General features: G+C 43.8%; 1 protein-coding gene across 13 annotated transcripts in view; it reads left to right on the plus strand.

The window, feature by feature from the left end:
- Positions 1-24,166, plus strand: part of PPP6R3 (protein phosphatase 6 regulatory subunit 3) — a 177,534-nt gene that overhangs the window by 126,181 nt on the left and 27,187 nt on the right. For 9 of the 13 annotated variants that reach the window (XM_053261811.1, XM_053261821.1, XM_053261801.1 and 6 more), the window contains 5 exons: positions 3,587-3,673; positions 6,080-6,177; positions 15,886-15,940; positions 17,779-17,909; positions 21,207-21,325. In XM_053261811.1, the coding sequence (XP_053117786.1) occupies positions 3,587-3,673; positions 6,080-6,177; positions 15,886-15,940; positions 17,779-17,909; positions 21,207-21,325 (490 nt within the window). The remainder of the gene's footprint in view (positions 1-3,586; positions 3,674-6,079; positions 6,178-15,885; positions 15,941-17,778; positions 17,910-21,206; positions 21,326-24,166) is intronic. The other 4 variants (XM_053261830.1, XM_053261861.1, XM_053261869.1 and 1 more) reach the window with 2 other exon arrangements.

Raw genomic sequence — 24,166 nt, forward strand, 5'->3', positions numbered from 1 at the left:
CAACACCAGCCTCGCATTAGCCAGAGTACCCGAGGCTCCCGAGAACAGCCTCGCGTTAGCCAATGTATCCATCAAATTGGCACGCCACGCCAATGCGTGGCACAACATAACATCAGATCAGTGGGTGCTGAAAATTATAACTTATGGCTATGCAATAGAGTTCAAGAATTTGCCACGTTTCCAGGGTGTGAAATACACCAGGTCAACACCGGCACTTCAGGACGAAGTGCAGGTACTGCTGGAGAAACGAGCAATAATGCGTGTGCCGTGGATGGACAGACTGAGGGGGTTTTACTCCAGATATTTTCAGATCCCCAAGAAGGATGGGGGAATAAGGGCAATAATGGATTTAAGAGAGCTGAACTGTTATATAGAGACGAGGAAGTTCAGAATGGTCACTTTACAGGGCATTCTGCATCTCTTACTAAAAGAAGAATGGGCAATCACCTTGGATTTGAAGGATGCCTATTTTCACATAGGGATTCGCGAGAATCACAGAAGGTTCCTTCGTTTCACAGTAGGCGATACAGCGTACCAGTACACAGTTTTGCCATTCGGGCTCTCAACAGCCCCGCGTGTGTTCACAAAGGTGATGGCAACAGTCGTAGCGTTCTTAAGAACAGAGGGCCTAAGGCTATACCCTTACCTCGACGACTGGCTTATGGTGAGCGCAGACAGAGAAGGGTTACTTTCTCAGACACGATTGGTCTTGCAACTGCTTCAACAGTTGGGAATCAATGTGAATTGGAAGAAATCCAAATTAGACCCCCAAAGGCAAGTGAACTTTATAGGCTCGATACTGGATTTGGCGAAGAAGCGGGCTTTTCTGCCGGAGTCACGGTACGAACAGATAAGGGATTTAGTGCTTCTGTTCGAGAAGTTGCCACGTCAACCAGCGGAGGCCGTCCAGAGGCTTCTGGGGCTAATGGCATCCTGCAACTCTACTGTAGCTTACACCTGTCTAAATATGCGCGACCTTCAGTTGTGGTACCTCCGCAAATTCCGTCCGAATGTGGACAGCCAGAAAAAGATGTTACTCATCCCTGTCAGTGTCCTGAGGTCACTACGGTGGTGGATTCAACGAGACAATCTACTCTCAGGAAAGGAGTTCCGACCCTGGACACCATCCTTTTGGGTGACAACGGACGCCTCCCTATGGGGTTGGGGAGCACATTGTGGTCATTGTCAAGTACAGGGTCGGTGGACTCTACAGCAAAAACTGAAGCACATAAATTATCTGGAGCTTTTAGCGGTGTTTTTGGCGTTGAAGGCTTTCCGCCCCCAGTTGCAGGGAAGGGTTGTACAAGTGAACCTCGACAACACAACCGCCATAGCTTACCTCAACAAACAAGGTGGAACGGTGTCCCGAACCCTGTGTCATTTGAGCCAGCGTCTGTGGACCTGGTGTATTGCGAACTCCATACGCCCTATGGCGTTGCACATCAAAGGGGAGGACAATGTTCAGGCGGACATGCTGAGCAGATCGTTTCAGCTGAACCAGCAGCACGAATGGGAATTGAGCGAGTGTTACCTTCGGCCGCTGTTCAAGAAGTGGGGTACGCCTCAAATAGATTTGTTTGCCACTGCTGCGAACAAAAAATGTCAGAGTTATTGCTCTCGTGCAGGACATGGCAAACACTCACTGGGAGATGCGTTCCAGCTTCTCTGGAGGGAGGGCCTATATTACCTGTTCCCCCCACAACCGCTGGTCCCCAGGGTATTAGCGCAAATTCTCAGAGACGAGACGCAGGGGGTTCTGGTGGCTCCATGGTGGCCCAGACAACCGTGGTTCGCACTTCTGCTGAAGCTGTCGAAGGGCCGGTATCACCAATTTCCCGTTTACCCGGACTTGCTAAGTCGAGAAAGGGGGATGATCTTACACCCACAACTACACACGCTGAAGCTGACAGCGTGGCTGATAGGTTAATGAAAAGGATCCTACTTAATAGTAGGAGGCTTTCAACTCGGCGTAATTACAATAGTAAATGGAAGAGATTTCGCAGCTATGCGGGAAGGAAAGGATTCTTCCCTAAACGGGCGACTATCATGCAGGTGTTGCTGTATATGACGACCTTGAAAATGTCCGGCTTGGCAAACTCATCACTTCGGGTGCACCTGGCGGCTATATCTGCCGGGCATGGTGGCTGGGATGGAAAGACTGTGTTTTCACACCCCAAGATTAAGAAATTCCTAAAAGGGGTTAATAACATGTACCCACCTGTTCGGCGTCCCGTTCAGCAATGGAACTTAACTTTAGTTTTGAATGCATTGACGGAAGCACCGTTTGAACCTTTGGGGGCTGCGCCCTTGAGCATGCTGACTTTAAAGACTGTATTCTTAATAGCAATGACGTCAGCACGTAGGGTGGGCGAATTGGCTGCGATACGGGCTGATCGGCCCTACACCCAAATTTACCCAGGGAAAGTAGTGATGCGCCTGGATCCTAGGTTCAGGCCCAAAATAGTGTCGGAGTTTCATATCAATGAGGATATCGTGCTTCCCGTGTTCTTCCAAAGCCCACAGACGCAGTTGGAAATCAAGATGCATACGCTAGATGTAAGGTGTTCCTTGCTGTATTATCTGCACGCCACTAGGTCCATAAGGAAAACGAACAAGTTGTTTGTACTTTACCGTGGCAAGCCTAAGGGCTTATCAGTGACGCGTCAGCGGCTCGCGCAGTGGATTGTACGTGCCGTGCGGCTGGCATATAATGCTCAGGGTGTGACACCCCCAAGTTCTATTAAAGCGCATTCGACGAGGGCTTATGCAGCATCAGCAGCAAATTTGGCAGGTGTGCCACTGCCGGAGATCTGTAGGGCAGCCACATGGGCCTCATGTCATCCTTTTGTGAAGCATTATGCTTTGGACATACGGCAAGCGAAAGATGCAGAGTTTGGTCGGAGTATCCTGAAGAGGGTGCTGCCTTGATGACCCGCCGCCAAAGCGGGAAGCTGGCTAATCACCCATTCTTTATGAATGCAACGGATCACGATCCAGATAAACAGGTTGCTTACCTGTAACAGATGATCTGGAGGTGATCCGTTGTATTCATAATACCCACCCAGCCTCCCCGCAACATCAAGGCGGTGAAATTGAAGTTTCAAGAAGGATCGTCAGTATGCACGACGGTGTCTGGCGGTCTGCAGGAACTGAGGAAGACACGCCCCAACCGCCTATTAAAGTATGGACACGATCACGTGCAGGGCGGTTGGAGGCGTCGCGAGGAGCTAGTCAGTCGGTCCGCGAGGTCCCTGCGCAGGCGCAGAACCCATTCTTTATGAATACAATGGATCACCTCCAGATCATCTGTTACAGGTAAGCAACCTGTTTTTATACTATTGTGAGTACAATTATTCAGTTGTGGATAATTGCTGCATTGTGAACTAAAGCAATTAAGGAAGAATTTATCTTAATCTTTGTATTATGAGAAATTAAAGCTTGGCTTATACGCTTGTCCTGTTAAAACCAACCCGAGTTGGTACATACTAATGTGATGTACTTGCATTAGGTTTGCTTTCCTGCAATGGATTTTGACACTCTCTTAAAGGTTTTCTGTATTAATTGCTGAACTTTCCTTTGACTATAGGTTACTACCTGCCATATTCATTCATCTAGTGATGATGAAATTGATTTCAAGGAAACTGGCTTCTCGCAAGATTCCTCTTTGCAGCAAGTGAGTAAAACGCTAGGATATTGGCAGTTTTTATTTGAAAAGGCTCCTTTTGAGTTCCTTCCCTTTAGGATATTGCAAGTTTTCAATGGTTTAGTATGGCTTAAGAAGAAAAATCAGAATTTTGCAGCAGATTCTGAAAACTCTGTATGTAATTAGGGCATACAGTCACAGCTTCCAGGATGTAAATAATTTTTGCCCTGTGTTACTCATTTGGAATGTCCTCTGACACTTGTGTCAGGTACTGCCTTCTGAAAGACATAAGGGGATTTGAAAATGAAAAGTATTTTTATTAAAAGTATATTTGTTACTGCAGGTTCCTTGTGGCCATGCAAGTTAAATAAGATTACATGGAGATGTTGATATTGATTGATGGTACATGAGAAAGTTGCTTAAGCTGCTAACCTGTGTATAATAAAATGAAGGGAACTTTAACTGTGACCAGTAGTCCTTGTAATCATCTGAAATAACTAACTCTCTAGATCAGAAACTTTCTAACTCTAAGTATATAAAGTTTATATAAGTATATTTTATATATGAATTGTAGTGAGATTTGGTCATTTATTTTGCTGCAAAGACATATGTTGAGAAGCTTCCATGCATCTGTATAGGAAGAATGTCTCATATGGAGCTAATTGTCATATCTGCTTAGGACTCTTTCTTATATGCAGTTATGGGTATGTCAACCGTACATATGGACAGAAGATTCCTAATTGGCTTAAAATTAAAGCAAATATTAAAATTGGAATACTTGAAAATTTTGAATCTTACTTCATTCACAGGGGAAAGATATAGGGTTTTTTCCCCCCATAGACAGTATTTCCAGTATGCCAAATTACAGCTTGGCAAATTCGGAACAATAATTCATAGTTTCTAACTGGTTCAGGCAAACTATAGTTTGCATTATGCGTGGGACCAGCAAACAATCGCCTGTGTTGCCTTTCTCAGACCGGATTTGGAAACAAGCTTCAAACAGTAGTTTCCAAAAAAAGTCTTAGAAGGAAAGCATAAACCACAATCTGGTAGTTCAGATGTAACTGCAAATTATAGTTTGCTTAAATCAGAAAGTAATGAATGTGAGAGCAGGGGGAAGGAAGCTCATGAAGCGTACCTGATTTTCCATGCCATAATTTGGTGCATCAAAATATTAGGTTTCAGGCTGTTTTCCAGTTGACAGCCTTAGGAATAAACTGTAGTTATTCTGCTTTCACTCTCATGTTGCAAGTATTTTACTACAAGAAATATTTATATACCGCTTTTCAACAAAAGTTTCCAAAGTGGTTTACATAGAGAAGTAATAAATAAGATGGATCCCTGTCCCCAAAGGGCTCACTATCTAAAAAGAAATGTAAGATAGATGCCAGCAACAGTCACTGGAGGTATTGTGCTGGAGGTGGATAGGGCACACTCCCCATGCTAAATAAAGAGAATCACCACATTAAAAAGGTGCCTCTTTGCCCAGATATTTCTCTTAACAGAAAGAGAAGTGAAGTGACTTGGTGAATGAAGTGAATATATTCTACATAGTCTGCTCCCATTTGATTTGGGGGGGATGGTTCATTTCACAATGGAATTGAAATGAATGAATGATCCATCCTACCCATGAGGGATAGTAAGCTCAAGGTTACTATCAAGGAGGCCTGATCATGCAGGAATAGTATTGCTTGTCAGCTGTACCACTGAGATTCCTTAGAATAGTTCCTCAGAGACATGTTTAGTTTCTTGGAGAATATTTTATATGATACACTGAACCCTTTCCCAGAATTATTCAACTAAATTAACAATTTTGACTTTCTGCTCAAATAGGTATTTGTTCAAGTGACTACTTCTGTTAGACAAAATGCAGTCCTAAAGTTTGATTGCATTCCTAGAATGATCTTCTCCATTCCCCCCAAGTTCATTTTTTTGGAAATAGCGGTTTGCTTTTTTCTGTGGACGGATTGGATTGTCAATAACCAAAAAATGTGCTAATGGATTTGGCTTCTCTTAAGGCTTTACTCTAAAAACAAGTCTCCAAAATAAGCATGAATGTTGCTACATGTCTCCTTGCAGCTCAATAAGGCTTCCCTGTATATTTCTCTAATCATTTGAATGGTGGTTGTGGTGCCTCCTCGTCCACACTACTTCGGTCTGTGTATCTATCCAAACCAATGCATTGCCTTTTCTTTACCTGTCACTTCTTAAAGATTTGTTTAGGAATGCAGTTAATTCTTTGTTTGAATGGTTACCAAGCACTCCCCCTATAATCTTCAAATTTGGTATTAAATTTGAAGTTGTTAATGATAAAATAGCCTTTCCAATAACTATTTATGTAATTTAGCAAAAGTATTTCTGGAGCAAAATGGGCAAGTAGTATTTAGACTATTATTAGAATCATTATATCACTGTCGTTGGTCCTGGGGTTGCCAGGCCTTTTCTGATTATCAGATGCAACAAATGACGTCCAATTTTATTGACCAGTTTGGCTTCAACGATGAGAAGTTTGCTGATCAAGATGACATCGGCAAGTGAGTAAAGTTTTATTTAATGTTTGCCTTAGTTTCCCATTTATTTGTATCACAATGGTTAGTGGCTGTTTATTTATTTGTCTATAATCAGCCTTGTTTGACTTCCACTATATGCATTGTGTGCCCTCAAGAAGAAATTTCTCTTTTCAATAAAGAAACCTCAGGTTGCTTACCTGTAACTGAAGTTCTTCTAGTGGTCACCTGTACCTTCACACTGATGGGGTCTGCACATGCGTGGAGACCCATTTGGCAATGTTCCAAGCTCTTGCTGCTCTGAGTTTAGGCAGGAAAGGGCTCCTCCCTCGCTCTGGGATATGTGTGTATATGTGTGTGTAGGTGTAGAGAGAGAGAGAGAAAGAAAGAGAGTGCAAGATGCCCTTCCCATCCTCCAGTTCTTTATCTTCCACCATGTTTTTAGCACAGCCATTCAGAGAACTTCTGACTCCATGAACTTTGTCTCTTGCTCTCACTTCCCCCCTTTTAATTTACCCTTGTTCTATTTATTCCTGCTATTTATTCCTTCTATTTTAATTCACTGTTCCTTTTGGCGTTTTTCATTAAGTGGTTCCCCTCTCCACTACCCTACCCCGCATTCCGTAGGGTGTATCGCCAATGTGCCACCTTTAGGCAATGTGCATGCTGCCATGCTAAGATACCATTGACAGACGGCCACCAAGGAGAAGTCCCACATCAGAGACCTGCCAACTTTGCCACAAAATTCACTCACCAAGTGCACCATAACAGAGTGGCCAGGCTAAAAGTCCTACTGTGGGGGGAAAGCGCTTCTCCCTCAACTCAGATAGCCTGCTCAGCCCCACCTCAGTCTCCTAAGGAGACATTTGAAGCCAGCACAGAATCGAGGAATCTTCCACAGCCCCACTCAGTACCAACCATCATCGCATCCATCTCCTTAGTGCATTCTGCTTGGGCTTCTTCGGGACTGATGGGATATTCTGTGCCCACTGAACCACTGCTATGATGCCTGTGCTGGGATCGTTGGTATCAACAAAGAAACTCAAGAAAAGAAAAAATCTTCAACCAGACTCAGAACTCCTTAAAGAAGAAGAGGTTGGCTGCTTCAACTCCGACTCTCCAAACATCTACAGATCTCCCTGTGAGCCATCACCTCCCCAAATTCCAAAGAAGCCGCCAGCAACCAGAGCCTCTGTACTTATGCAGAGCTCCCCAGTACCGTGGGAGCATCCCTTGATTCCATCAAAGCTGGCCTTGTAGTTCACCTCAAGATCCAACACTCCATCAGCCAGGGAGACTATCCCGAGGCATTGGATGTGGGAGAACCCAGGAGTACTATCTGGACAGTTCCCTGGAGAGAGAGTATTCCACACACTCTTATGATCGATAACATCTCAGGCAGGCCTACTGCTTCCCTTCTTACTTCTGTGACAAATATGGATATTTCTTCAATGATCACTTTGGTATAGATGACAGAGATTGTTATTGCCAGTAGCCCCTATGATTTGAGACAATACTATCCTGAACACTACTACTGCAGCACACACTACACTCAATACCGTAGACCCTGTGTACCGACTGCCAGAGTGCCCATTGCAACATGTGTTCTCCTTCCTGGCCTCAAAGCAAATCTTTGTGTTTAAGGGACAGGATCACGGAGCCTTTATCTAACACCATCAGCACTGTGAATACAAGTCCACCTGCAATTCCGCCCACTGTAGAAGACATTGCCACGAAATAGAAAGCTGCTATTTCTCAAATAGTACCACCTGCTTCGTTGCCTCCGGCTCACCTGATGTAGGAAAGGATTTCCAACCACTGTTCCCGATAAGGCATGCACATATGCACACACTCACACATTGTCTGATGTCCGCTCAGTTAATTTTAGATCCCGCTCAGCTTGCATCAGGAAGGCCCACTCTGAATGCATATGTGTGCACACACTGCCTTGATACTGCTGCCCAGAACAAAACTCATTCCACACATAGCTGAAAAAAATTAGAGAGAACACTGTTTCCAACCTAAATCATCCCATTCTTTCATACAAGGGACTGACTCCGATTAGGACCCAGCATCTCCAGACATCGTATTGGGATCTACACTATCCAAACTTGTTGAGAATCGAAAGCCCCCATCCCCCCCCACCTCAAGATTTAAAGGTATTTTCAGAACAGATCCATAGAATGGCTACAGCTCTAGGGCTCAATGCCAAAGAGCCCTAAAGAGCAATCCATATCCACTGATCAACTTGATTCTGACACACAATCGATCATCTCTTTTCCAATGAACTCTGCTCTTCTTGATATTACAAAGACCTGCTGGGACAAACTATCAGCCCTACCACCAACATCCAAAAAGACAGAAAACTTCTACAGGGTGCAGACAGAGGGTTGTGTGTTTGTTCAAAAGCATCCTACACCCAGTTCTATAGTGATGGAAGTGGCACAGGCTAGAATGAAAAATAAATACATCTCTGCCATGGTGGATGAAGTAGGCAAAAAAATGGATTCATTAGGAAGGAGAATTTACTCTACCGTCTTTCTGCAATTAAAAGTGGCCAGCTACCAGGCCCATATGGCAAGGTACAATCATCTGCTTTGGGGAAAAAGCAACGTCTTACATAGACCAACTTCCACAAGAAGGCAAGGAAGCTGTTCTATCAGTACAGAAAGAGGATCTCTGTCACAACAAGCAGCTACTCCATACCTCAAGACATGCAACAGACTGTAGCAAGGAATATGGCTACCTCTATCACTCTCTGACTCCACACATGGTTATGCTCTTCAGGCCTCACTTTGGAGGCACGTATACCTAACCCTAACCCTGCCCTTTGATAGGCAAGCACTGTTTGGAGAAAAGGGTGAGACTATGGATAGAGTACAGAAACTTTGCAAGACAGTGAAGTCTATTGAGTTTCACATCTCCCTCAGATACAAGACCTTATAAAGGCCGACGAACTCCATGGGCCACAACTTCTAGGCTGTCAAACACCTTCATGGACTGGTCCTTTTGCTACTCAAGATACCCTCAATACAGGAAGCGCAGATATCAGCCTCCCAAGACCCAATCCAAACCTAGGCCAGCTTCCACCTACTTAAGAGTACCTGATGGCCACCAGTTCAGATTGTGTCCCTACCTGGACGCCTGGGAGGACATATCAGACCAATGGGTTTTGACCATAGTTTGGATTGGCTATGCAATGGATCCACACAAATCTTCCAGACTCCGGGATACAAACCACATGCTCCACTCCCATTCATTGAGGAGAAGTCAATTTGCTACTGCAAAAGGGAGCTGTAAAGCTAGTCTGAGAAAACTGCCAAAAAGGATTCTCCTCTCTATATTTCACCTTCCCCAAGAGGGACGGTGGCCTATGTCTCATTATGGATCTCTAGGATTTCAACACCTTCATCACCTACAGGAGGTTCTGTATGCTCACCATCTCTTCCATCTTTCCTTTGCTCCACAAAGGCATATGGTTCACATCTATAGATCTGGAAGTCGCATACTTCCACATTTCTATCTGGCCCCAACACCACAAAAACTTACTCTTCCGAATAGGCACACAGACTTTCCAATTCAGAGCCATGCCATTTGGTCTTTCAACAGCCCCGTGTGTTTACACAAAATGAATGGCAGCCGTTGTTGCTCACCTGCAGGAAGTGGTAGTGCATGTATTTCCTCACCTAGACTTGTACCTGGCTGTAGATACCAGGCAAGAGCTACAGGAACATATGTAGTTGACTCTGAACCTGAAAATCCAACCTAGTACCGTCACAGATCATAAAATACCCAGGCACCATATTCGATGTTACAAAAGGGGGATGTGTTTCTCCCTACAGACGGTATCTGTGCATTGCATTGCTGACCCACATTTTAACTTTTCACAGGCTTCATAAAGCATACACAATTCAGCATGCTTTAGGCCTCTTGGCATCCACCACAGCTGTCCTTTCCCTGGCACAACTCATGAGGCCACTGCAACGTTGGTTCCTAGACACCTTTTAATCCAGGAACGCAGTCTCTCAGGCTAAATGTACCTCAAAAGGTCCACAGAAACGTCACCTGGTGTTCCCATCCGGCAAACCTTAGCAGTTACACACCATTCACAACACCCTCTCCATGGACTCTCATCACCACAGATGCCTCATAACCCGGCTGGCCCCTACCAAATCGATGGCATATGGGCACCAAGAGAAGCAACATGCTACGTAAACTACTTAGAGTTCTTAGCCATATTTAAGGCTCTCTGAACTTCCTTACTGATATTACGAGGCCCAAGGATCCAAATCCTCACAGTCAACACTATAGCGAAAGCGTCCATAAATCACCAGTGAGGAAGCAGATCTCATGCCCTGCTATACCTGTCCATGACACTATGGAATTGGTTGACATGACACAACTTCTACCCAGGTGCACAGCTAGCTTATTTGGGCACCCAGACCTCCCAGCCGTGAGCCCCCACCAAACCTACTTTTGGGGGGCCTCGCCAAGCCTACGGCCAAGTTGTGGCTGCCAGGGGTGAGTGGAGCAATCCTTCTCCTCTCTCCCTCCTGCGGCGGCGGCTGGAGCAACACTAGACCCGTCTACTTGGACCAGCATCCTCTATCAACTGTGAGGCGTGCCTGCACAGTTGAGAGATCATTGCAAGCTCGGGACATCATGGGCTTGTGACAATCTCTCAACTGTGCAGGCATGCCTCGCTGTTGGTAGAAGATGCTAGGCCAAGCGGACAGGCCCAGCATTGTTCTGGCTGCCACCACCGCTGGAGGGGCGATAGGGGAGAGCAGAGGAGGACTGCTCTGCCCCCCCCCCGACAGCCAACTAGAGGTTTGGTGGGGTGGCTGCCAGAGGTCCCCAGGGTCTGGGGTTTAGAGCGAGTGCCTCTGCTTCGACCTCTTTGCCACACATGTGCAGGGAATGAACAATACCAGGGCAGGCCATGTAAGCAGAGCTCTCACACTTTCCCACACGTGGTGTCTAGACCATGAACTCCTTCAAAGAGTCTTCCTAGAATTGGGCACTCTAACCATAGACATGTTTGCCATGGCAAAGAATGCTCATTGCCCCAGGTTTTGTTAAAAGGTGGGCGTGGGACTGAACTCCAAAGGGGACACCTTTGTGATTGCTATCTTCTTCCCTTTATTTGTTTTCTCCAAACCACTCCTTCCTTGGGTCTTACAAAAGATCAAGAGGGACAAAGCCAACTGTATCTGGTAGGCCTGTGGTGGCCACACCACCACTGGATTCCTCACCTGCTACATCTAGCAGACTATACTCGAAGGAACTCTGCTTCACACAGATGTATTCAGGATGTGCCTCAAAGTGTAAAGAATCCTACTGAATGATTGTCTGACATCCTGGAGGTCAAATCCAATGAGGTGAAATAGAAAGGTTGCACCATCTCCTCAAGAACACAGGGTGAATCTCCAGTAAGAGTTCCTGTACTCATCATCCTGTCACACTTGTTATTACTCAAGTGATCTGGGCTGTCAGTGTCTTCTGTCCACATATACTTGACAGCGATAGCGACCCGCATGGACCCTCACTCTTCACAGCCCCATGACTACTCGTACCTGGCCTTTCACAAGGAGAAGATGGTCCTATGAACTCTTCACTTCTCCCAGACTCCCCCAAGATCCCTATGCCCTGGGACCTAGTGCTATTCCTGTCCCAGCTCATGGACAAGCCCTTTGAGCCTATGGCCACCTGTGATCTTATGCTGCTGACTATTAAAACAGCCTTTTTGGTTGCCATCACCTCTGCCTGCAGAGCAGGTGACCTTAAAGCATTAAGAAAGATTGTGTCGGAGATTCACAGATCTCAGGACATCTACTTACTGATCTTCTTTCCGAACCCATCGACACCTGCGGAAAGCAAACTTCACACTCTGGATGTGCACAGGGCCCTAGCCTTCTATGTATGAATAAGAATATGTGTAACCCTAACCCGATTTTGACAGACTAATGGTCTTTTCCTTATATATGGCCTCCCACGACAAAGAGCGCCTGTGTTCAGTCTCTCGATGGGTAGTAGTGACCATCCAACTTGGCTATCAACTATCGGACTGCCCATCCCTTGCACTGCTGTGGGCCCACTTAACAAGAGCACAGGCCACATCCATGGCCTTTGATAGGGGCATCCCCGTTGATTCCAGTCACGTTGGCCTCACTGGTGTTTTTCATATGACATTATGCCCTGGACCTGTGAGCTTGTAATGATGCTGCTTTTGGGAGAGCAGCTCTGCAATCAATCTTGATATGATGGTCTCTCCTGCACCCACCTTCAGGTACGTGAACTTGTGCTGCATCCATTAGTGTGAAGTACAGAGACCACGAAGAACCTCACGTTGCTTACCTGTAATTGAAGTTCTTCTAGTGGTCACCTACACACACACACACACACACACACACACAGCCTCCATACTGCAGGGTGTGGCTGCGGAATCCGGAACTGGAGGGCAAGAAGGGCACCTTGCTATATATACCAGGGTTGGGCCTTTTCCTGCCTAAACTCAGAGAGCAGTAAGAGCTTGGAATGTTCCTGAATGGGTCTCCATGCCTGTGCAGAGCCCATCAGTGTGAAGGGACAAGTGACCACTGGAAGAACTTTAATTACAGGTTAGCAACCTGAGGTTTCTTGGTTATTAATCTGTGAATAGTCAGCTTTGTTTGACTTCCACTCTGTGCATTGTGTGCACTCAAGAAGAAATTTGTCTCTTAAAATATCCTGTGTCCACCACTTCCATTCCTAACATTTATGCAAGCAAACTCTCTCTTGTGACCATCACTAGAATAATTGAATAGAACATCTTTCAAGTCTCATGATCCAGAGTATCAGGGCCAAGATGTGTTGCACATAAGGCTTCTAATTCAAGTTAGCTTTTCATGGAAATGTTGACATTAACACATACCTGTATAGTACTATAATGAAAGGTTTTGTAGCCTTCCCTTTGTGTCCTAGATGAGAGCAGTTCTGACAAAATCTTGGGTAATTGAAAGTAATAAAATAGTTCTGAACAATTTAGAATCCAAAAGTAAACATTGCTGTAACTGATGCAGTTGGTTCACTGTCTTACTTAAAGGTTTGGGGGCAGTTAGGAATTTAAATGATGTATAGACTACCCAATTAAAGTAATAAAACATGTTGATTTATTATGTATTATATGGAGTCATACCATTGATCCATCTAGCTCTACAGTGACTGGCAGCATGTCTCCAGAGTTTCAGGCAGGAGTTTTTCCCAGCCCTACCTGAAGATGCTCTGGACCTTTGTATGCAAAGCAGATGCTCTATCATTGAGCTATAGCCTCATATGCTAATTGGATCATTTCTTGTGATCAGTTGATTAGTGCTACGAGTATGTGAAAACAAAATAGAGTGTGATGGTGGTGGTTTATATGCTACATGAATTGTTTGTGAAAGAAAATAGTTAGCTTTGTTAAATTTCTAGAACAAACTAAGATTAAATTACTCTAATAATTCATTAATAAAAACTCTTACCTGTTCATAGCAATCTGTAGTCTGTTTATGGATTAGACAGAATATTATTTTTATTATATTAAAAAAACACAACAGCATCCAATCAGAGGCAGGTCATCCTAAATAAAACCCTATTTACTTGACAACAGAAAGTGGTCAGTGAAGGAAATGAATCTCCAGGGGAGTGCATTCCAAAGTCTAGATGCCACCACAGAAAAGAACCTGTCCCAAATCACTGCCAGGGTCTCACAGGTTAACAGCCATGGTGTTAAACAGACCTCCTTCATCACCACCTTCTTGAACCTGCCATCCAGGTAGGACCAGAGCCACTGGCACCTCCCAGTCCCAAACTGTCCAGAAGGATACCATGGTGAATGGTACCTTAAAGCTGCTGAGAAGATTCAGCAGAACCAATAGGGAATAGATTTTAGATACAGAAGAAAGCTTAAAGACAAAAGGTGGCTTAAGCCAAAGAATATCTGTTCTAAATCTGCTGAACTGAGTCTCCATAGTCAAAATGGGATGAAAATGGATAACAGGGCTGTGTGTCACGACCACTGAGAGAGAAAATCAGAGCTGCACAGAGATCTGTGTTAGTCCAATTTCCTTCACCTTTCTGCTCTAAAATTCACCCTAGTTTTAAAAAAATCTTAACGTTATGGTATATAGAGTACAATGATTTCAGGAATTACGAATTACTCTGTAATGGCCTTTAATAGTTCTAGAATGGCTGAATAAAAGAACTGGACTGGCTTTAAAAGGAAACTGCCACACATCCTGATGTTCAAATAATTTCTAGTTGCCCTTGACTTGAGCTTGAAGATGGTGCATTGATAGGCATGAAATAGGTTGGAACATCCTTAACACTACTGATACTGAAAATGATTATTGGTATCCACCTGTAATAAGCTTTGGTTTGTTAAACTACGAATCCATTAAAAGTAATATGCAACTTATTTTTGAGGTTTATCTGTAGAAGGCAATGATCATTGGAATGTGTAGACCTTGTCAGCCTTTTGAGAAATTCATTAGTCAGTGACTGAAATCCTTAATAAGCACACTTGTTTTAATTATTGCTTCCATCTACTAGAACATTACATCATTCTGGTCTTAAGAACAAGCTGCTGCTATGACAACTAATATTTATATACTGCTCTTCAGCAACTTCCCAAAGCAGTTTACAAAAAGATAAATAAACAAAATTTAAAAATGGCTCCCTGTCCCCAAAGGGCTCTCAATCTAAAAAATTAACATACACACACACAAACACACATACCGCTTTTCAACAAAAGTTTCCAAAGCAGCTTACTTAGAGAAATAATAAATAAAAAATGGTTCCCTGTCCCCAAAGGGCTCTCAGTCTGAAAAGAAACATAAGATAGACACCAGCAGTAGCCACTGGAGGGATGCTGTGCTGGGATTGGATAGGACCAGTTGCTCTCCCTTTGCTAAATAAAGAGAATCATCACTTTAAAAAGGTGCTCTTTGCTCAATTTGTAGGGGATTGTTAGCAACTTGACATCTCTTTATACAAACCACTTGTATAATACCTGTATAATATGTATATAGTTATGTTGCATAACTAAATTCACGGAGGGCTTATGACAGTGCTGTTCTGCTGCACAATCCCATTGATGGTGCTCCCATGTGTGCAGGGCCGCGGGTAGTACTCCAGCAACCTGCATTCACTTGCATGGTATGTCAGACACTGATTTTTTAAAAATAAAATAAAATAAAATTCAGGAATGTCCATCCTCTTTCACTAATGAAGTGAATACTTTTTCTCAGATTTATCTCCATTGAGCCCTGTGGGTTTCCTCGTTGCCCTTGTTGGGTATCTTTAAAGAGCTCTCATTTGCCACATTCCCAGTCAAACAATTTATTTTGCCCTTGAAGCTTTAATGGAGGACTGCTTCACGTATATTGGAAATTAACACACACTTGTATAATATGCATAGCTGTATTAGCTATGCGTGCCTCTTGACTCCATGGATGTCCTAAAGGGACTTGGGGGCACTCGTAGTCCCTGCAATGTGTGTATATAGGCTTTTTCTTAATGCCTTTCATATATGTCAAGTTAACACTTCAGATTTATGGCTTTGTTGGCCAGTCAATTTGAGGATCTTGAAATTCTGTTCAAGCTAGAATCGTGAATGTGCACAAAATCAGATTTGTGCACATCTCTAGTCAAGATGTTGGTCTAAAATGCCACTTCTCTTCTGTTCTAGTACATAAATCTGTACTTTATTTACAGTGTTTCTTTTGATCGTGTATCAGACATCAATTTTACCCTCAATACAAATGAAAGTGTAAGTAAACTTTTATATCTCTTCTTATTGTCTTTTGAAAATGTAGCTTGTAAAGAAACCTTAATTTTGAATTTTACATCATAGAATAAGAGAGAACGTTGCTCTTTTGATGAAAATTTTTAAAAGGAAGAAGTTCAGTGGCTTCATGCTTGTCATGTTGCAATGATGTGAATTTCTTAGGAAATACATTGCTCATACTAAATGAGCTATTAGAAAGATGAGGAAGGAACACATCTCTCTGTCCACTGAGAATGGTGAAAGATGTAGCTTGCCAGGAGAGTAGATGTAGGGAAACACTGGGGTAACATCCAGCTTATATTGGCTGCTCAGCAAGGAATGGCAAGAAACACTGTTGGGAAACTGCTTCCATGGGTCTTTTCATGGTAAACCTGGGCTGAGGTCTTTGGGCAATACTCTGTGGAATGAGCAATAAACAGGTTTTGAGACAGCTTAACATGATATTCTTAGTGAGTGAGCAAGCTGAACAGGAACTGCTTGAATGTAGCTTTAATCCCTGAACATAGAGGAGCCATAAGAACAGCCCTGCTGGATCAGGCCCAAGGCCTATCTAGTCCAACGTCCTGTTTCACACAGTGGCCCATAGCCATCAGACTAGTAGCCATTGATAAACCTGTCCTCCATGAAATTGTCTAAGCCCTATTTATTTATTTATTTATTTTTAACTTTTTATTATATTTATATCCCACTCTTCGTCCAAGGAGCCCAGAGTGGTGTACATGGTTATGTTTATCCTCACAACAACTCTGTGAGGTAGGTTAAGCTGAGATGTGTGTGACTGGCCCAGAGTCACCCAGTGGCTTTCATGGCTGAGTGGGGATTGAACTCAGTTCTCCTTGGTCCTAGTCCAGCACTCTAACCACTACATCACACTGGCTCTTTTAAAGCCACCAAAGATGGTGGCCATCACCACACCCCATGGCAAAGAATTCCATACATTAATTATGCACTGTGTGAAAAATTCCATAGATTAATTATCCACTGTTTCTCTCTTGTTGGTCCTAAATTTCCTGACCTTCAGTTTCATGGAGTGACACTTGGTTCTAGTGTTGTAAGAGAGTGAGGAAAATTTCTCTCTATCCACCCCTGTCCATGCATAATTTTATACCCCTTGATCATGTCTTCCCTTAGTCGTATCTTTTCCAAGGTAAACAGCCCCAGATCCTGTAGCCTATTTGTATAAGGGCATTATAATATTAGCATTTTTATTTTCAGTCCCCTTTCTAGTGATACCTAGCATGGAATTTGCCTTTTTCACAGCTGCCACACACACAGTCGACACTTTCAATGAGCTGTCCACCGCGACCCCAAGATCCCTCTCCTGGTCAGTCACCGACAGCTCAGATCCCATCAGCGTATATGTGAAGCTGGAGTGTTTTGCCCCAATGTGCATCACTTTATACTTGCTTACATTGAACTGCATTTGCCATTTTGTTGCCCACTCCCCCAAATTGGAGAGATATTTTTTCAGCTCCTCACAATCTGCTTTGGATTTCACTACCCTAAATAGTTTGTCATCAGCAAATTTGGCCACTTGCCTGCTTACCCCAACTTCTAGATCGTTTATGAACATTAAGGAGCCAGGTTGGAATGTATGGATTGTGATGAGTAGCTTTTTCAGAGGTGCATCTGTTTCTGCACTGTGTGCAGTAGCTTGAATTAGAAAACCGCCAAGGTTACTTTGAACTCTTAAGATTTTATTCTATATTTTTTTCATAGTTGGTGTTCAAAGTGACAAAGCACATAAATAGGGTAGGCTGGAGATTGAATATTCATGATTGCTGACCTTATTATTTCAATGTTTTTGCTTCTGTCTTTAGGGCAACATTGCTCTGTTTGAGGCATGCTGCAAGGAGAGAATACAACAGTTTGATGATGGTGGTTCTGATGAAGAAGACATTTGGGAAGAGAAACACATTGCATTTACGCCAGAATCTCAGAGACGATCCAGGTAGAGAATGTGTTCTTCCTGTTTTTGATTTGAACTACCAAAGAAACTTAACCTGGTTCTGAGTAAATCTGTAAGTGTCTATCTAGATTCTTAGCTGGATGACCACTGATAAATCTGTGCAAGGTGCTTTGAGAGTAAGTAATTTAGATCTGGAAATAGTTTATACCTACACTCTTCAGGGCAATATTCTTGGTCCTGTGCTCCTGTGGTCTTGGCTATGCGATGAACCGTGATTGAGATGTGTAAATTAATTTGTGTAAAGTGTATGTATGCCCTGTGCATTCCTCAATGATATTGTATGGGCCTCCCTTGTCTCCATATCTTTGGTACCATTCCTCCTTTATCCCATTTTACTCCAGTTTTGCTTCCAGTTATCACTTGGAAAAGTATCTTAAATCTTTATCAATGGTTATTGTGCATTCATTTTTGGCAATTTAAAAAACAATAATAATTAAGTTGTGTTCATTGACTGGTTGAAATGTAGAGGCACAGAAATTATCTGAGTTAAGGATTAATCTTGATAGCCTGACACAAATGGTTGCACCAAGGCTTTACTTTGGGTAGGGGAATGTGAAAAGGAGACACACCTGAAGATTATTATTTAAAAGTTGTACTTGTTGGTAAAAGTTTTGGTAAAAGTTGGCTGTGATGTTATGCCTCTTAAGTTGCCCCTTATATATTGTAGTGTGTGTGTGTGTGTTTGCTTAAAATAGGAAATATTGACTTGATGTCCATTTCCTGGCTTTCCATCCAGCAGCTCCACCCCTGCCTTTTCATTGGTTGCGGCTGCAGCATCCCCACGCATCAGCAGCTAAGAAAACTAAATATATAGAAGATACTCTGCTCCTCCAGTACACTACTGCTTGGGGCGGCTCACAACAATAAAAGAGATACAATATATAATAAAAGCAATAAAATTACCAAATTAAGTAAACCAGTTAAAAGTCAGGTTAAAAACAACACTCAGTATTAAATTTCAAATTAAAAATTTTATAAGCTGCTAATTGAGAATTATAAAAACTAAAGAACCTACCAGCTATAACCATGGAAGGGGCATTTAAAAGCCCCTTTAAAAAGATGTAATTTTGGTTGGTTTTTTAAAACACTGAGTGAGGGAGCATGGCAAAGCTCTTCAGGGAGCATTCCAAAGCCAAGGGGCCACAACCAAAAAAGCCCTGTCTCTAATCCCCGCCAGCTGGATCTCTGTTAGTGGCAGGACCATGAGCAGGGCCTGAGATGATGAACAGAGGGCCCTGGCAGGTTCATATGGGTGAATGCGGTCCAATAGGCACCCCGGCCCCAAGCTGTGTAAAGCGGCTTGATGAAGACCAGCATCTTGAATCTAGCCCAGAAGCGGACTGGTAACCAATGAAGCTGCCTCAGCATGGGTGTGATATTCATGAAGTGACTTGCGCCCACGATCATCCTTACAGCAGCATTCTGGACCAGCTGAAGCTTCCGAACAGTCTTCAAGGGCAGCCCCATGTAGAGTGCATTTCAGTAGTCCAATCTGGATGTTACCAACACATGAGTGGCTGAGGTCACGTCCAACTTCTCCAAGTAGGGTCGCAGCTGGCATACCAGCTGTAGTTTGTAAAAGGTGCTTCTGCACACCACCGCCACCTGCACCTCCACGGACGTCGGGTCTAGAAGCACTCCCAAGCTGCAGACTTTGTCTTTCAGAGGGAGTGTGACCCCGTCCAAGACCAGATTTACCTCATAAGAACATAAGAACAGCCCTGCTGGATCAGGCACAAGGCCCATCTAGTCCAGCATCCTGTTTCGCACAGTGGCCCACCAGATGCCGCTGGAAGCCACAGACAGGAGTTGAGGGCGTGCCCTCTCTCCTGCCTCACGACTTGGATGATCAGTTCTATCAACCCAGAGCACTTCCGTCTTATCTGGACTGAGTTTCAACTTATTTGTCCCCATCCAGTCCAGAACAGGCTCCAAGCCCTGGTTCAGAGCATCCACTGCCTCCCTGGTGTCTGCTGACTTAAAAGATAGTGGCATTGCAGCCCACACCCATGGATGACCACTCGCAGGGGTTTCACATAAATGTTAAACAGCATGGGGGACAGAATAGATCCCTGTGGCACGCCAAAGGCCAAGGGGTGGAGCAGGCACCCCTCATCATCACCTTCTCCGTTCAACCCTCCCGATAGGAATGGAGCCACCATATAACTATGTCCCCAAGTCCCAACCCAGAGAGACGTCCCAGAAGGATACCATGGTCGATGGTATTGAAAGCTGCTGAGAGGGCCAGGAGAATCAAGAGTCACACTCCTCCTATCTCCTGGTGTAGGTCATCCACCAGGGCGACCAAGGCAATTAATAAATTACGGTTGGGGATAATCTATAACTTAGATCTTGATAGAACTAAAGGTTTGAATGATGATTTCCAGACCCACATCTGATAAGTAGGGATTCAGCCCTACTGGATGGGGTTGGTATAAAGCCCTTGGTGGTCTTCACTTTTGCCTTGTCTGGGTTGAGCTACAATTAGCTGTATCTAGTCTCCAGCCAGGTCCAGGCACTGAGCTACTTTTTTTCCAAGTCAATTTCTACTGTGTGCTTTCTTTTGATATTTGCCCTGGATTCTCCGAGTAGCAAGCTTGAGTAACAGTGGCCCATATGATGCATAAGGCAGCACCAGCATTCCCAGTCGGCCACTGCTGTGCATGTGGAAGCCAGCCAGAGGAGTGTTTTACAAAGGCAGTTGTGAAACTGCTTAAAACAGTGTCCTTTCGCTTTGTGCAGCACTTCTTACATTGGAACAAAGAACGTTCTGCTGGCCAAGCACAAGCATGCTGTTCTTAAATAGTTGTGCAACTTCGCTTTTGTGCAACACCATTATGGCTGGCTTCCATGTGCACCACAGCGCTGGCCAATCGGGAACACCGGTGTTGCCTTGTGCATCATGTGGGCCAGAGTCTAGTTTAACTCGTATTCGTATTACCCTTTGGAAGTTGCTGCTATAAGAGAGAGGCTGTCTCTTAAACGTTGAGAGAGAAGTTGGGGCAAGTGTATTATTTTGGTCTTCTGTTTGTGTTTAATTATTGACTTTTAATTTCTAAAAAGAAATTATAATCATTTAAACATAGTCAAATATGTTAAAATGATTATAATTTCTTTTTAGAAATTAAAAGTCAATTAGTCTGACCTTACTCCTAGTTCTCCTTGTGGGTCTTTGCTTTATATTGATCTTTAGAAAAGAATTATTTGGCAAGAAGGAAAGAGAATATCATGTAGAAGAAATAATACCTCTTTTTGTCTCTTGTATTTTTAAAAAATAAGCTCAGGCAGTACAGATAGTGAAGAAAGTACAGATTCTGAAGAAGAGGATGGAACAAAGCAAGACTTGTTCGAGTCAAGCACCAATACAGAAGACAAGATGGAAGTGGATTTGAATGAACGTAGGTGGCGTTGCTGTTGCTTCTTAGCCATTAAAATATTGAATGCAGAAGGTTATAGGCTACCAGCAGAATAATCTGTCAAGAAGTGTTGGAGTTCCTGGCTTTGTTCAAATTTTGATGGCTTCAGTTTTTTTGAAATCTCCTCCGACCCCCAATGCTTCTGCCAACACAAGAACTCAGTTCCAATGTGTTTGCATGGTCACTGTGCGAATCTGAAGTTTTAAGAATAAGAGCAGATTTACTACCCTTGCTTGTTCCCAAAGATGAGCAAGGGTGTGTAGCTAAAATGTCTATATCAGAGCTGCTTAACTTGGGCCCTTCCTCAGGTGTTGGCCTACAACTCCCATAATCCCTGGCTATTGGCCACTGTGGCTGCGAATTATGGGAGTTGTCGTTCAAAAACAGCTGGGGGGCCTAAATTGAGCAGGTCTGGTCTAGAAGTTAAATTAGATAATGTGGACTCAAAAACCTCCGGTATTTGATCACATAGTGAAGACCTTAAGGATCATTCTGCCTTGAGGCGGAGGAAATATTCAGGCAAACTTGGTGAAATAGGAAATTATTCTGGAGGAGCAAGGGCTTTCAGACTGCAGGGATCCAAAAACTGGTTTCTGCAAAGTCTAAATGTGTCAACTCTACAAGCCAAGGTATTGGGAAGTTAACACACTTTGATACTGTACTTATTAAGTCCTTTTAATATGTTCCTTAATGAGGTTTGCATTTCAGAGTTTTATAGACTACAGAATAGAATGATGGTATAAGTGTGTACAAGTTTGAAAATGACAGAACTTTCCCATCAAATCAGAATGGGAGAATAGCTTATTTTCTCTATTTTTTGCCCTGTGGTGGTCAAGGAATCTGTGGGTGCTCTGAGCTATCCATGAGGAGGCAAGTTCTTTGAAGAAAGACTTAAATGTTGTTCTTCACCTCCCACTTTTCCTCTCAAATTCTGTTTTTCTGCTTCTGCTGTGAGAATGGACTCACATTCACAGTCTGGTCAGGGGGACTGACTGTACCTGGCTACGTTTCCCTTCTATACTGGTCAGACAAGAAAAGAATAAAAAATAAAGAACAGAACATCAGGCTCTTGGCAGTCTGTTTTTAATGGGGAATTTAGCCAGTCACAGTGCTTCTCTCATTCCCCAGTGAAACTTATCTGCTCCTCAATTCAGGAACACTTTGAGGGTGTGTGTGTGTGTCCAGGGTGCACCTTTCAGCCTTCAGCAAGGCATGGGATGCGGCCAAGGAGAGGATCAGGACCCACAACTACTATGGGCCCTTAAGCACCACCACCCCAATTTTCTGGTGCTCCCCATCATCTTCGTGGGCATTCATCATTGCACCCTTCTCCTATGTGCTTTTCTATAGAGTGATCCATCCCACTCCCCCCACCCCCATTTTTACTCCCTGACACAAGGAAATAGAGGAGTGGAAGTGAGGGGGCTACGAGTGTGTGCGCATCAGGTGTTGGGGAGAATTGCAAATCCTGGGCTTAGGCCAGCATGGCTTCTGCCTTCTGACACAGAGGGAGGGTGAGGCAGAAGTGGATACAAAACCTGGAGTCATCTCCTCCTGCCGTGTTCCAAGGCTCCCCCACAACGTGCCAAGATAGCTTTAGCTGATACTGGGATAGATGCCAGATGGTTCCTAGAGGCAATGCTGATCACCTGCCAGTTGTAAAGGCATTCATTACTCAACCAAAAAATTCATGGAGGACATGTTTGTCAGTGACTACTAGTCTTAATGGCTATATGCTACCTCCAGGTTCAGGGGCAGTATGCTTCTAAATACTGTTTACAGGTAAGCAGTGATTGGGGAGGGATATGCCTTCATCTCCTGCTTGTGACCTTTCTAGACGCATCTAGTTGGGCACTGTGGGAAACAGGATTCTGGACTAGATATGCCTTGGCCAGCAGGGCTCTTAAATACTTCTACAAGATGGGTAGCACACTTCATATCTAAGATGAGCCAATAATTGGACACAACAGATATATAGAGTGAGTTAATACCTCAGGCTCTCAAGCCCCAGAGAGAGGTCTCGGTTCTGAGACATGTAAATATTGTCTTCAGGCCATCCTGAAAATGTTCTTCCTCCTAGCAAGAGGTTGGACAAAATTCACTCTTTCAACCTGATCTGCAAACAATTTGTGTCTTTGGCCATAGGTTTATTTATTTATTTATTTTATTTTGGCAAAGAGCTCCTGTCTTCTGCCAAATGGTAGGACTCTACCTAAGAATCAGGTTGAGAGAAAATAGAGTTGGCTCTTAGGAGAGTCATGGGGAGTACTACTGTTGTGGGAATACTGACTGCCACCCTTTCTTTGGCACCTAGAGTTGCCTTAGTCAGGTTCTGGTGATGCAGTTGCTTCAGCCCATCTGGTGAAGCTGGTCATTCTGGGTAATGTGTATAATGTGATATCTCTAGTAGCAGATGGCCTTCTTTGGGGCTTAATGCTAAGCTAACAGGACCACTAACCTCAGTGAAATACTAACTTCAGCCAAGTTTGAGGATCTCCTCTTTGGAGAGCTGTTAAAAACAAGGTTGTAATCGGTACATCAGACACTCAAAAGGAGGATACTGCCATTCACCTGTAGACCATTGTCCAAGGTCTTCAGAAGTTTCACCCACTCAGGTATCACAGTTACCATCAGTGTGGTAAACCCTTAGTATAACCTCCAGAAGCAAAAATGGGGCAACTGGAAGGTGACCCATGTTCTCCCCTCAGAAGGGAACCACTAAGGAATTAGGGATTTGCAAAACGTATTGACTAGAAATGGGGCTGTTTCAAGTGTCTCGAGCGTGAACAAAATGCCCTTTAAATAAAGGGCCAGTTTCTAGCT

Source organism: Hemicordylus capensis, chromosome 1, assembly GCF_027244095.1.
Source record: "Hemicordylus capensis ecotype Gifberg chromosome 1, rHemCap1.1.pri, whole genome shotgun sequence".
NCBI classification, from domain to species: Eukaryota; Metazoa; Chordata; class Lepidosauria; order Squamata; family Cordylidae; genus Hemicordylus; species Hemicordylus capensis.